This window comes from Corapipo altera, unplaced genomic scaffold (assembly GCF_003945725.1).
Source record: "Corapipo altera isolate COAL_440 unplaced genomic scaffold, ASM394572v1 61411, whole genome shotgun sequence".
Lineage (NCBI taxonomy): Eukaryota > Metazoa > Chordata > Aves > Passeriformes > Pipridae > Corapipo > Corapipo altera.
In genome coordinates this window covers 6,153,537-6,166,707 of record NW_020884875.1, presented here as the reverse complement: position 1 = coordinate 6,166,707, position 13,171 = coordinate 6,153,537, and the positions used below count along the sequence as shown (strand labels likewise).

Here is a 13,171-nt window from a genome sequence, read left to right as displayed (position 1 = left end):
AGGATAAAAAGTGTTTTCCCCCTGGAGTTAGAAAGTGGTTAACCCCGGGGGGTGGTGTTCCTGATGCGCCAGGGCAAATCAGAAGCTACATTTCACTACTGTAAAAATCAACATATGGCACAGGCTGGAAGAGAAGGAAGTTGAAAAAGTTGTAGCCATGTTGTGAAGCCACAAGGAGGGAGGGCCAGCAGGCCCTCCCCTCCAGCCTCTGGCTGGGGGGCCTGGAGCAGCTCGGTAGCTGAGTGAAGTCCCCCTTGAGGCTGGTGATCGAGGGGGACTCTGAATGGTCCTTCTTCCTCTCCTCTGTGGGAGAGGGAGGAGACAGCTATTTGCAGAGCTGAACAGAGACAGCAATGGCTGAAAGCCAGAAAGATAGCCAGCAGCAGCAAGATGGCGTGGAGCGAGGCTCAAAGATGCAGAGAGATGTTCCTGCAATGAAGAAGAGCTGGCAACAGAACAGGGAAAACTCAATGAAGATGGTTTTGAGGGTAAGACTGAATTAAATCTCCTCAAAACCCCTTTTAGAGACCCTCTTTTGGAGAGTGGGGTGGACTTCCATTTGAAGGGAGCTTCGAAATGCGGCAGCACTGGAGAAAAAGAGTGAAAGTCTCCAAGGAAATCCCCCGAAGGCTCAGGCTCGAGGGATTGGAATTCTCACAAAGTAAGAACAGCAAAATTCTAACTGCAATACTTAAATTTGCTGCCTTAAAAATAAAGGACACTAACTAATACCACAGAAACTAATTTGAAGGAACTGTGACCTGAAAAGTAACAGAACGACTTTTTCCTCTTTCCTTCTTGGACTCTTGTTGGAGAAAAAGAGAAATTTAATCTAATGTAAATATATTATTTCATCGTAGAAGTGATAGCTAAGTTGTTACCTAGTATATATATATATATATATATATACATATATATGTAAATAAACCTTGTATTTTCCCCTTCCCCCAGTGCTGAGTAGTTGTGTTTTGTCTGAAAACCCTCTCACACTGGGGCAAATTATGGGAGGGGGGGTTTGAACTTGGAAATTGGATTTCTGAGGGTCTCAAACCACCACACTTTGCCACTGTACAACTATGACTGTAAGCCAGTCGCCTTCCCCCATAAATAGTGGGCACTACAGAGTCTGTTGAGTTCTCCAGCACAGCAGTGGCTGCACACCAGGATCGCCCCCTGAGCAGGAGTGTCTATTGATGTTATGCCTCTAGGTTGAGCAATTCCTTGTGGGAGTACATTCTCAGTAAGTGTGCTAAACTTTGGCATCTTAGCTCAGGGATACAAAGAATTGATAAACTGTCGACCAAGTCTGGAACCAGGATTGGATCCAGCTGTGCCTGAACTCCTGTCTGAGGAGTTTAGAAAGCAAGGGGTTCCTGTCTGAACCTCATGATCTGACAGCAGGGATGCAGTGACAGCTTTGTCTGAACCTGACCTGTATGCAGTAAACAGCTAAGTGTGCCTTGCCATCAAATCTTGTTAAAACATGGTCACGCCTACCACTGAGATTGTTAACTGACTTGTTATAGTGTATTGTTTCTCTGCTACAGGTGAAGTGCATCACTCCATCCATGATGCCCACTCACCCATAAACCCCAGCTTAAGGAATGCTGCAGATATTGCAACATCCAGCCTTCTCCACAGATCATAAGGTGCCAAATAATCTCCTCCCAGAGAGAATCACAGAATCATAGAATCAACTGCGTTGGAAAAGATCTCTGAGATCATCAAGTCCAACCCTTGATCCAACACCACTGTGGTTACTAGACCATGGCACTAAGTGCCACATCCAGTCTCATCTTAAAAACCTCCAGGGACTGAGAATCCATCACCTCCCTGGGCAGCCCATTCCAATGTCTGATTACTCTCTCTGTAAAGAATTTCTTCCTAATATCAACCCAAACCTTCCCTGAAGAGCTTAAGACCATGCCCTCTTGTTTTACTGCTGGTTGCCTGGGAGAAGAGACCAAACCCCCACCTGTCTACAACCTCCTTTCAGGGAGTTGTAGAGAGTGATGAGGTCTCCCCTGAGCCTCCTCTTCTCCAGGATAAACAACCCCAGCTCCCTCAGCCTCTCCTCACAGGACTTGTGCTCCAGTCCCTTCACCAGCCTTGTTGGTCTTCTCTGGACCTGCTCCAGCACCTCAATATCCTTCCTGAACTGAGGGGCCCAGAGCTGAACACAGTACTCGAGGTGTGGCCTCACCAGTGCTGAGTACAGGGCAAGAATCACTTCCCTGGTCCTGCTGGCCACGCTGTTCCTGATCCAGCCCAGGATGCCATTGGCCTTCTTGGCCACCTGGGCACACTGCTGGCTCATGTTCAGCTTCCTGTCAATCCAAACTCCCAGCTCCCTCTCTGCCTGGCTGCTCTCCAGCCACTCTGTTCCCAGCCTGTAGCGCTGCATGGGGTTGTTGTGGCCAAAGTGCAGGACCCAGCACTTGGCCTTGTTGAACCTCGTCCCATTGGAATCAGACCATCTCTTCCGCTTGTCCAGGTCCCTCTGCAGAGCCCTCCTGCCTTCCAGCAGATCAACACTCCCCCCCAACTTAGTGTCATCTGCAAATTTGCTAATGGTACGCTTGATCCCCTCATCCAGGTCATCAACAGATATTAAACAGAACTGGGCCCAACACTGATCCCTGGGGGACACCACTAGTGACCGGCTGCCAACTGGATGCAGCCCCGTTCACCACCACTCTCTGGGCCCAGCCCTCCAGCCAGTTCCTAACCCAGCACAGAGTGCCCCTGTCCAAGCTGTGGGCTGCCAGCTTTTCCAGGAGAATGCTGTGGGAGACGGTGTCAAAGGCTTTGCTGAAGTCCAGACAGACCACATCCACAGCCTTCCCCTCATCGACCAGGCGGGTCACCTGATCATAAAAGGAGGTCAGGTTGGTCAGACAGGACCTGCCCTCCCTAAACCTGTGTTGGCTGGGTCTGATCCCTTGTCCATCCTGTAGGTGCTGTGTGATTGCACTGAGGATGATCTGCCTCTTAACCTTGCCAGGCACTGAGGTCAGGCTGACAGGCCTGTATAGAGCTAGAGAGAAGGGCCAGCTTAGGAAAGAAGGGGTCCTTAGAGTCATGGAGGAGGAGCATCCTCTTCAGTGGACTTCAGTAGATCACTGTCTGATCTGTTACCATGCAGTGAAGACATAAGGACTGTCACTGGAAGTCATCCAAAGCATCACCATAAAACTTGCACAACCCATGCAGAGCCAGATGCTACTACCTCAGAGCTCTGCTATTTAAATCCTGCTGAAGCAGCCAGCCTGCTCTGGCAGCAAAGGACTTCAAAATGAATCTGAAAGACAAGGCTTGGAAACGGACCAAGTAACACAGACACCAAAAGCTTTGCATTCTGAAAAGAGACCAGGTGCTTCAGCAGCCAAGCAAGGGCACCCTGGCTGCCCCAGCCACTCCTAATTCCTTACAGCACACCGTTTCCCAGCTCCTTTCTCATGAGCTTATGCCAACCACAAAGTCACTGGGAGGCTTGCTTGGACTTCTGCAGTAAGTATACTGGGATGATCTTTCTGACTGCAGTTTGCAGACAGCAGCAAGAATTAATGTAGGAATACCTGGATCAGTTTATACCAGCCACTCATTAAAAAAATAGCACACTTGGTTGGCATTGTTTCCTCCAGCTACACTGCAACATGATGCTCTCTGTCTTTGAGAATAAAAGCTATGAAAGTTGCCACATGCCAGGAAACTTTCAGTGAATCACTGAAGTTAAGATTGGACAAGGCTTCAAGACACACACCGCCCTTCCTCCTAGCCCAGGACAGGCAGGACTGAAGCCAGTGGCTAAGATGTCCTAACATGAAGCCCATTTTGGAACCATGCTGGTGGGCCCCTCAGCTGTGCCTGCATGGTGCACTGTCATCCAGAGGCCAACTCACAGCATTGGAATACTTTTTAAAAGGAAGCTGATACCAAAGGGGTCAGCTCCAAGAACATGAGAACCAGAACTAGTAAGTACTGTGAACTATGAGGGAAGTTATTTTTACAAGTTATGTCCTGAGTCCCAGTTACAGACAACTGTGCAATTGAGTAGATTTAACGACATATCCAGAACTTGGGTTTTAATTTTATAAGCTACCATATGGACAGCTGAACACCAATAAGCAGAACAACAGCAGACAGCTGAGAACCTAATGATGTAAATGGGTAAACCTTCACCTGTGCATTGAATGTGGACTGTTTTCAGAGAAATTCAAGCCTTCAGCTTGCTCTCCAAATGGCAGAGGCTACAGCCCTTCCCTTGAGTAAAAATGATGATGAAGCTTGAAGTACAGACATAGTACATATTTTATTGACACAGATTTCCTCAGTCTTGAATCAATTAATTCATCTGACAACAGTGTAGTAATTTGAAAAAAGTTCCTCTCCTTGCTTGATGTCTCTGAGAGTGACAAGAACTACACACCTCAGGTGGCTGTAAAAAAAGGATAAGAAAACATGTGAAAGTGAACAATTATATTTCCTTTTGATTTTTTTTTTAATTCTTCATTTTAAGAAGATAAAACAATGGCTTTGTCTAGATTAGTTTTGGGAGTAATAGGCATAATGCAGGGCAGGGACCATGGAAAAACAACACTGAAATACAGACAAATATAAACAAAACAAATACAATTACCAAAAAAGCACAGCCTATGTAGGTATGCAAATAATGTTTTCACTCATACAGTTATTCAGAATTGAAAAGAATTAGTCAAGACTTACTCAGGAGAAGCTATATCAAAGTTCACGGAGCAGAAACCATTCCTCTAGACACACCTGCCCACAGGTGATACTCGACTAAAGCTACTCTGAGCCCACCAATACCCAGGAAGACAGCACTGAACTGCAGAGATCTGCTTCAATCTACAGTGAGGGGTGACTTCTCCATAAACTCCAAGCTGAAATCAGGGGCTGGCATTTTTCTTACAGATATATTTAGGAACCCACTGCCCCCAACTTCCTTTCAGTAAATGACCATGCCCCAAAGCTGAGATATCTATTCTAGGAAGGAGAGCACATGCTTCTGATGCTGATCAACCAGAAAGAGAAAAACAGCACCAACCCAAACAGTCTGACTACTAAAAATTTAGTGTGAGGCCATTTTGAAACATACCAACCAAAAAGTAAAAAAGTCCTAAGAACTCTTTTACAAGACAGAAAAAGACTTAGAAACCAGATTACATATGCTGCCAGCATTGTATATATCAGTATCAAACCAAGCAGCTGGAAGTAGATATGATCTTTTGTCTAGTGGCTGTACACTGGGAGAAATAATGACTGAAAGACCATACTTTCTTCCACAGATTACAAGGAAGAGAGCAAAATTCCCCCTTCCTGAAAAGGTCCCATATCTCTCCTCACTGTGCTTTCACACTTCAAGTACAGCATCCATGCTTCATCAGAAATCAGTCCTACTGGTTATTTTATTAGCATTTACTTAATTATCTGCAGGTTACAAGGGCATCTTAAACCTTGCCTCAACAAAGTCTAAGTTTAATCAGAAAAGCCAATTTGCCAATATGCACCATAACTTTCTCCAATTTCAGAGTTTTAAAATAGCTCCAGAATTACATTAAAAGTTCACATGATCTGCTCTAAAATCCTCATTCATCCTTGAAATGAAGATTATCTGAAAAAGGTTTCCAAGTGTTTTAATTTCCAAAAAAAGGTGAATTTCCACATCATAATGAGGATGTTGTAATTGTGTACTATAACTAAAAGTCACATGCCTTTATACTTCATAGTACTTCACTGTCTCAATATAATTTTAGGTTTCTTTTTGCAAATTCAGCTTATTTGTCACATAAGCAGAAGACACGGAGAACCGGGAGAGTAAGAAGTCTAAACCTGAACTATCTCAGAAGGGCTTTGAACGGTTAAAGATCACTAACTACATTTGAAATACATACCAAAAACCTCCAATACTGTAATACAAGCAAAATATAACCAGTGCTTCATGGGATTCAGAAGAATTGCCCTACAGTGCAACCCAATCACTGCTTGTAAAACTGTGTCTTCACGTTGAACTCATTTGAGAAGATGCGGAAAAAGGAACAAACAGTCTTGGAACTAAACTTAGTCTATTCAAAGAGTTAACTCTCCCATATAGTTGCACATTTTTGTGTAACTCATCTTCATGCTGTATATGATTTTTCAACTGTCTGTCTTTTTTTACACATGCAGTATGCTTGTATCATACAAATCCATGAGCTCTTTCATTTGCTGCCAACCTCTCTGTATCATGGTTGTAGACGATGTTTGGAAGGTACTGTTTCAGCTCTACTGGAAAATGTTCCGGCACATCAAACTCTTGATAACATACGTTTGCTGCTTTTTCTAGAAATAAGAAAAAAAAAAAGTCTCAATAATACAAAGGAAATATTAGATAGTGCTTAAAGATCTGTAAAAACATCAAATGTACTGATACAAAAATACCTGATGCTTCATCAGGACTGAAAACCGCTCCTCTGTTGGGAGCTACTGCACTCCCCTGAAGTCCTACTTTGAATTTACACAACCAACTACAGGAGCTTGACTCGATTATCAACTTGTATATGAGGAGGCACAACTTGCTTAGCACCAGAGATAGCTTACAGCACTGCTAATGTTGTTAATACACAATGTTTGCTTTCACTGTTAAAAAAAATACTGAAAAAAATTTTTTCTAGTGTCAAAATATGTCAGAAATACAGCCAGGGAGGAAATCCCAATCTGTCCAGCAGAAAGAGGGAAGTCTATGTCATGGACACTGGACTTGGAAGAAACAGTTTCATGGGACAGTCTGTGCCAGTCCATACTTGGTTTGCTACTCCAGCAACTTTTCTGGATGCTACTTGGAGTCAGGGAATCTTTAGTGTAATGCAGGCTATGAAAGCCACTCAGAAGCTAGATATGGCAGGTATGGTATCAATTCAACTTTCCATGTATCACAGCCATCCCCATGAATTACTTAAGACCAACAGTGACACAGAATAAATAGTTCCCTTCTTCAGGTCCAACAGTGAGATCATACCAACAGTTTCATAGATTTTGTGCACAAACATAAGGAAGTCTAAAAAACGGTTCAAAATGAGCAGTGACAGAATCTTACTGTATATGTCACTGTGCATTTGGTTTTCTCATGAAGTCTGCTGGAACAAGACTGGGAAGCTTGATTTGAAACTCTGTGTTCTGTCTCAGCCCAGTGGACCTTTGCCAGATATCTTATCCAACCATCTCATATTTTGGGGTGTGTGCCTTTCATTCTACAAGGAAGGAAACTGGGGGAATTAGTGAGAAAAGAACAAGGGTATTTGATGCATTGCTGCACTGAAGGATTCCAACACCAAACTGTGACAAAAACTCTCAGAAACGTTTTATCCCGTAAGTGCTTATCTTGTTTTAAACAGAACTACTGTCCCCTAAGATCAGTATCCTATTCTCTGTGTTACCTCCAAAGTAATTTATATCTATAAAGACAAACTCAAGCCTCAAAAATTTACCTGGAAACTTACCATGTGAGCAGTTGTTGACATACTGTCCCACTGCCAGTGGGTTTTGTGGAGCAGCAGTGAGCCAGCTCTCATCACTCATCTGAAATGGGCCAAGCTGATCTCTCCTCCTGCAAGACCTGAAATGACCAACAGCCTCAGTGTGAATCACTGCTTCTTCACCTAATAAGTTTTCTTACTTCCTCCTGTAGAAATGGCCACAGTTGCTGCAGATCAACACCTTGATGATACTTTAAAAAGAGTATTTAAACCTCCCTCTGGTGTGTGGTGTCTTTCAGACTCTGGTGAAAGAATCTGCACAAAACTACCACATATTCTGCCAGAAACCAACATCAAATGTTACTGTCACAGAAGTGTCAGCTCATCTCACTCACCTCTAAAGATGCAAAGGCTCATTACAGCATTAGCCCCAAATTCACTCCCAAAATTAAAATCTGGTATTAGTAGGTATTAATATTCAAACTAGGTATTATTTTAGATAATTTTGCTAGTTACTATTTTCTTTTCATGTCATATTTAAACACAAATTGCTACAAATTATATTTTAAGGTAAGTTAAGGCAGTCCAGGCTAGCTGTGTAAGGGAAAGTTCAGCCTGGACATTAGGAAAAGATTCTTCACCAAGAGGATGGCTGGTCACTGGACTCCCCTGGGGAGTGGTCATGGCACCAAGTCTGTTGGAGTTTAAGGAATGTCTACACAATGCTCTTAGTCCTATGGTTTGATTTTAGGCAGTCCTGCCAGGAGCAGGGCGTTGGATTTGATGGGCCAAACTAGGCAGGTTTGAGTAACAGCTCGGAAACATTTAAATCCTTTCATGCTACATTCTGCTTATTAAAACTAATTTCTTTACCAGAAAGTCTCAGTACATCAAAACTCATCTCTCTGGTGTTACAGACAAAGACACAATAAAGGATCACAACCAGCAACTCTTCACCCTTGTGCTGTTTGCATTATGAGATATACACAGGTGGATGACAATCATGTAAACTCAATTTAGGGTAAGACAACAGGGAACTGAGACTATTAGTACCCCTCTTTTAAATCAGATGAGTGACAATCCCCCATTTCTTTTGCTTACCTGTACACTGATCTTGATAGTCCTTTATCGTTCCCATCAATAAGGATTCCATCAATGCACCTAAAAATAAAGGGATTGCCAAGGGACTGGAAAAAGATGGGCTCATGCTTTCTGTATACTGTACCTGTTGCAAGACAGATATTATTATTTCAGAAGAAAATAAGTTAATTGTTAAAATGGGCTTATGGTATCATCCAGTCCCCTTCACACAGAAACTCAAAGGAGAGAGGGGATAGGAGAGAACTCCCTTCTCACTTAGTGACATTGACATTTGTAAACCTAAAGGCTTTTATACGCAACTTTCTGGGATGCAAAAAAACTCACACAACTAAATGAGCTGAGGTATTCCAAAGAGGGAAGCCATTGTAGGAAATCATCAGAGAGAAGGTCTGACTTCAGTATCTTTGGGACAGGTAGATAACGCCTTAAAGCCAACTGATCAGCTTCAGAGAGGAGAACGTCAAGTGATGTTTGCTCAGGAAAACACAGCTGAAGAGACTATGCTATTTTGTTTCTACCATGTCAGGATTCTGAAAAGCACATGCAGACAGCAAGGAATCTGAAAGACCAACCTCCTCCACCACCCTACATCAGAGATTTTGCTTGGTACAGGAAATGGAAAATGACAAACCAAGAAGAAATTATTTCAGCAGACCGTTTCCCAAATCTGCAGAGGGGATTTAACCTGCCCTGACTTCCAAGCACAGAAAAGTAAGAGCTGACAGGCTCGCAGTTTTTCATGGAATTGCTGTCCTGCATCCCCCTCACACCCACCACACCTTCAGCACCCCTCAGTAGAAGTCCTTCACTGCAGTCTCACAAGGAGCCAGGCAAAGGCCATGGGCAGGCTGTGCTCAAAAATGCAGGGTCCCTGTCCACAGGGTATCATACCCAGCCCATCACTCTGCATTTTCCTTCATTCCCTTGAAAATGAAAGGCATTTCACCTGCCCATTCCCTTTTAATGCTAGAGCTGCTGCCAGAGGAGACTCTGAATGAACCCAGGCTCACATTTAGTATGTGCCTAAAATTTAAGTGACCTGCAAAGCAGCAGGACCACTCACTGTGACTGTTACTTGACAACTGTTCAGTTCACCAGTAATCAATGGTAATGGCTGTACACTCCTGCCTTGGTACAGCTCCCCTGTGCTCCCCTGCCCAGGGCTCGGGCTGCTCCCGATCCCGCAGTGCTGGCACAAGCCAGAGTCCACATGCAGGGGGTGATTCTGTTGACAGACGGAACAGAAATAAACTCAAAGCATGTCAGCAGAGCACTCCTAGCTGGGCCATACTGATAGAATTACAAACCTCCCTAAGAAATGTACATAAATACAGTTCCAAAAAATGAGGAGAAGGAAAGAGGAGTGTTGATTTTTCCACATATACTTTACAGAATAGTTCTGGTAAATGAACACTTTATTTTCATTCTCCAATTTATACTTTTGTGCTTTGAAGAAACTCATGATTTTGTCTACTGACTCGTGTGGAGGTCTCAGAACCTCATTTTTCAGATCCTGAACCAAAATGGAAACCCCAAGGAATTAAACTGTACTGTTCAGCTACTTGAAATTTCTCCCATGCATTTGTGTTTAAAGAATCTGGAACAGCTTTTGTAACAGCTGGAAAATCAGACTTTAAGTACTGAACTTTTTTAATTAATAAAATTATCCCTCCCAATATTGCTTTGCTTATTTCCAAAACAAGTCTAGTCAGTTTATAAATATTCTCATGCACCATAACTTGTGATTTTGTTAAGAAATGACAGAAATAAATGCCATAAAATAAAAATAAGCATGAACTTTGGCAATCCATAATTAAACAGTTAGAAATCATATCTAAACCAAAAATAAGAACATTCCATTACCAGGATACATTGACACAACCGTCCCTTTTGGCACAAAACCTTTGGTAACAAAGACTCCAGTTCCAGCAGACACGAGGGAACTCCGGTCTCTACCAACAGTGAATCCAAGTGTGTTTAACAGAACTTCCTCAGGACTAAACACCTGCTGACTCCCACGGTTACACGAAGTTACTTTTGACCGCTTCTGCTCCCAAGTCAGTAATTCCAGATACTGACATTTGACTTCTGGAAGCAAGGCCAAAATATCCGCTTGTCTACTGAAATCATTTAGGAACAGAGCTTTAAATGTTTTCAGTAGTGTTTCAAAGACATCTTCATCAGAGATAATTTTGTCTTGAGAGCTTTCAGGAACATATCGGACGGTCCTGTGAAGAAAAGAAAGTATTTTAAAATTGAAGACATATTAATATTACTTTTTTTTCCTAAATAAGGAGAAAAGAGCCATTTTGCAGCAGCAGTAACTTAGGTGCAGTGTTGTTTCAGAAAACCCAACTTTTTTCATGTTTGTTCTAATTAGAACTGCTTATAACACTAAAAACACCTAAAGGTGAAATAAAAGGATTGTTTAGTTCAAACCAGTGCCTGCTCTACCACAGAACCATCATCTGTGTATTTACTGCAAGTCAAGCAGATTAAACCCTCCTGAGCGCTCTGTGACAAATGCACCAAAAATGAAACATGATTATTGAAGTTTATTAAAAAAAATACAAGTAGTTCATCACACTTTAAATGAGGTGAGGATAAATGTTATGTTGATGAGAGAGACTTTAATTTAGTTACTTGTTTTAGTTTAGTTCCTTATAACAATGTCATAATCATTTAAACTCAAACACTAGTTTTCCTTTCAAAATTGGGCAAACGCACCTTACAAAAAACCAAAACAAAACCTCAACAATCAACCTATATAGTTTCAATGTTAAATACCATTTTAAAAAAATCTAAATAAGAGTTCCATGCCAGCCAAGGGACACCCCAAGGCCGAACCACTATCCAGTGACAAACCCGAGCGGCGGCCCCGGTCTCTTCCGAGAAGGGGCAGCGGGGACTGGGCTGGCGCCCGAGAGCTCTCCCCGCGCCTCACCTGCCCTGACGGCGGAGGTTGAGGGCGAGCCAGGGCACGAAGCGGTACTTGTAGGCTGCCCAGCGGCGGCGCAGCGCCCTGAGCAGCGCCCACCGCATGGCGGTCACGGCACGGCCGGCTCAGCCCGACGGCCGCCCCCTCACAGCCCCGCGCCGCCCTCCCGGCCCAGCCGCGCCCGCGCGAACGCGGCGGCCAGTCCGTGCTGCGGGCACGCGCGGGCGCGTTTGTGTGCTGAGCCGCCATTGGCTGCGAGCGGCCGCGGCGCGGGAGGGCCCGTGAGGACTCGGCCCCGCGGGGGGCGGCGGGCAGGGATACTCGAGTAGGGAGAGCCGCGGGCATCGGGAAAGGCACCTCCCAGATATAAAGTACGCTCACCTCTCTCTGAAGAGCGTTACGTGTCCCTTCTGTGTTATATTAAACAATTCAAAAAGACAAGATCTGGTACCAGATTAAAAAGGTGGCTTGGAAATTATCTAGAAGCAGCGATTGAACCCACCTCCTTGACAGTTCTGCATCCAGGAGCAATCCCGGCACTATGATGTCAGCTTTTCAAAATCATCTCGTGCCTGCTTCTAGTGATGCTGAGGGCTGTTAGTGCTTCAGATGATCATAGAATCAATTAGGTTGGAAAAGACCTCCAAGATCATCGAGTCCAACCTATGACTGAACACCAACCACGGCAACGAAACCACAACACTAAGTGACGTGTCCAGACGTTTCTTGAACACTTTCAGAAAGTGCGACTCCCTGGGCAGACCGTTCCAGTGCTTAACTACCCTTTTACTGGAGAAATTCTTTCTAATGTCCAACCCGAACCACGTCCTCTTGTCCTGTCACTATTTACATGGGAGAAGAGTCCAACCCTAATCCGACTACAACCTCCTTTCAGGATTGCTGGGCAAGTGATGAGGTCTCCCCTGAACCTGCTCTTCTCCAGGCTAAACAACCCCAGCTCCCTCAGCTGCTCCTCATAAGACTTACGCTACAGACTTGCGATCTATGTCATGAAGAGAGTGGATCAATAGCCCAGACCTGAAACCTGTTATATTTCTGTCCACACTTGTGCCTAGTATTTGGCTATGATGACCGGGAGATGCAGCCTGCGGATCAGTGATGCATTTACTGCACACCCATCTAGCCAGACTGAAGAGATATGCTACAAATCACGAGCATTTACAACTGGGGTCATAAGCCCTTTGGGTGCCACATTGTACCATCATTTATCTGTAACATTTAAAAAAAACCCCCAAAAAACAAACAAACAAAAATCGAGTGAGGAAAACAACTGCTCAGCAATTGATCTTCAAAAATTAGCAAAGCTCTGCAAATCACTCTTTACAAATCATTACAGGTGTCAAGATAAGGGTACTGTTATCACCTCTTTAGCCACTTGTCCCTCCTCGCTTGGGTACCTACTTTCACAATACTTACATCTTTGGATACTGCTCCTTATCTGCATCATTTTTCAGTTAAAAACTGCCGATGAATTGGGAAAACACGAATATGTATGTATGTGTTTTACTTTCTTTGAAAACTAGTTTAAAAACATGGAGCAAGTGTTTGAGAATCGGTTTGGGGGTAAACAGAGAAATCAAACCTCCAAACCCTCTCAGGGGTTATACTCCTATTGCCAGACCTGAAATTTTGAAGAGAG

General features: G+C 43.8%; 1 protein-coding gene across 2 annotated transcripts; it reads right to left on the bottom strand.

The window, feature by feature from the left end:
• Positions 1 to 4,293: 4,293 nt before the first annotated feature.
• On the bottom strand, positions 4,294 to 11,691 carry SETD9 (SET domain containing 9). 2 transcript variants are annotated; one of them, XM_027635101.1, is made up of 6 exons: positions 11,518 to 11,691; positions 10,437 to 10,801; positions 8,574 to 8,697; positions 7,497 to 7,612; positions 6,203 to 6,339; positions 4,294 to 4,438 (listed from the first exon to the last, which is right to left on the bottom strand). In XM_027635101.1, the coding sequence occupies exons 1-6, from the start codon at positions 11,613 to 11,615 to the stop codon at positions 4,346 to 4,348; spliced, it is 933 nt and encodes a 310-aa protein (XP_027490902.1). In that variant the 5' UTR covers positions 11,616 to 11,691; the 3' UTR covers positions 4,294 to 4,345. The 2 variants fall into 2 exon arrangements, with proteins under 2 accessions (XP_027490902.1, XP_027490903.1); XM_027635102.1 differs by having other exon boundaries at positions 6,234 to 6,339; positions 11,518 to 11,686.
• Positions 11,692 to 13,171: the final 1,480 nt, after the last annotated feature.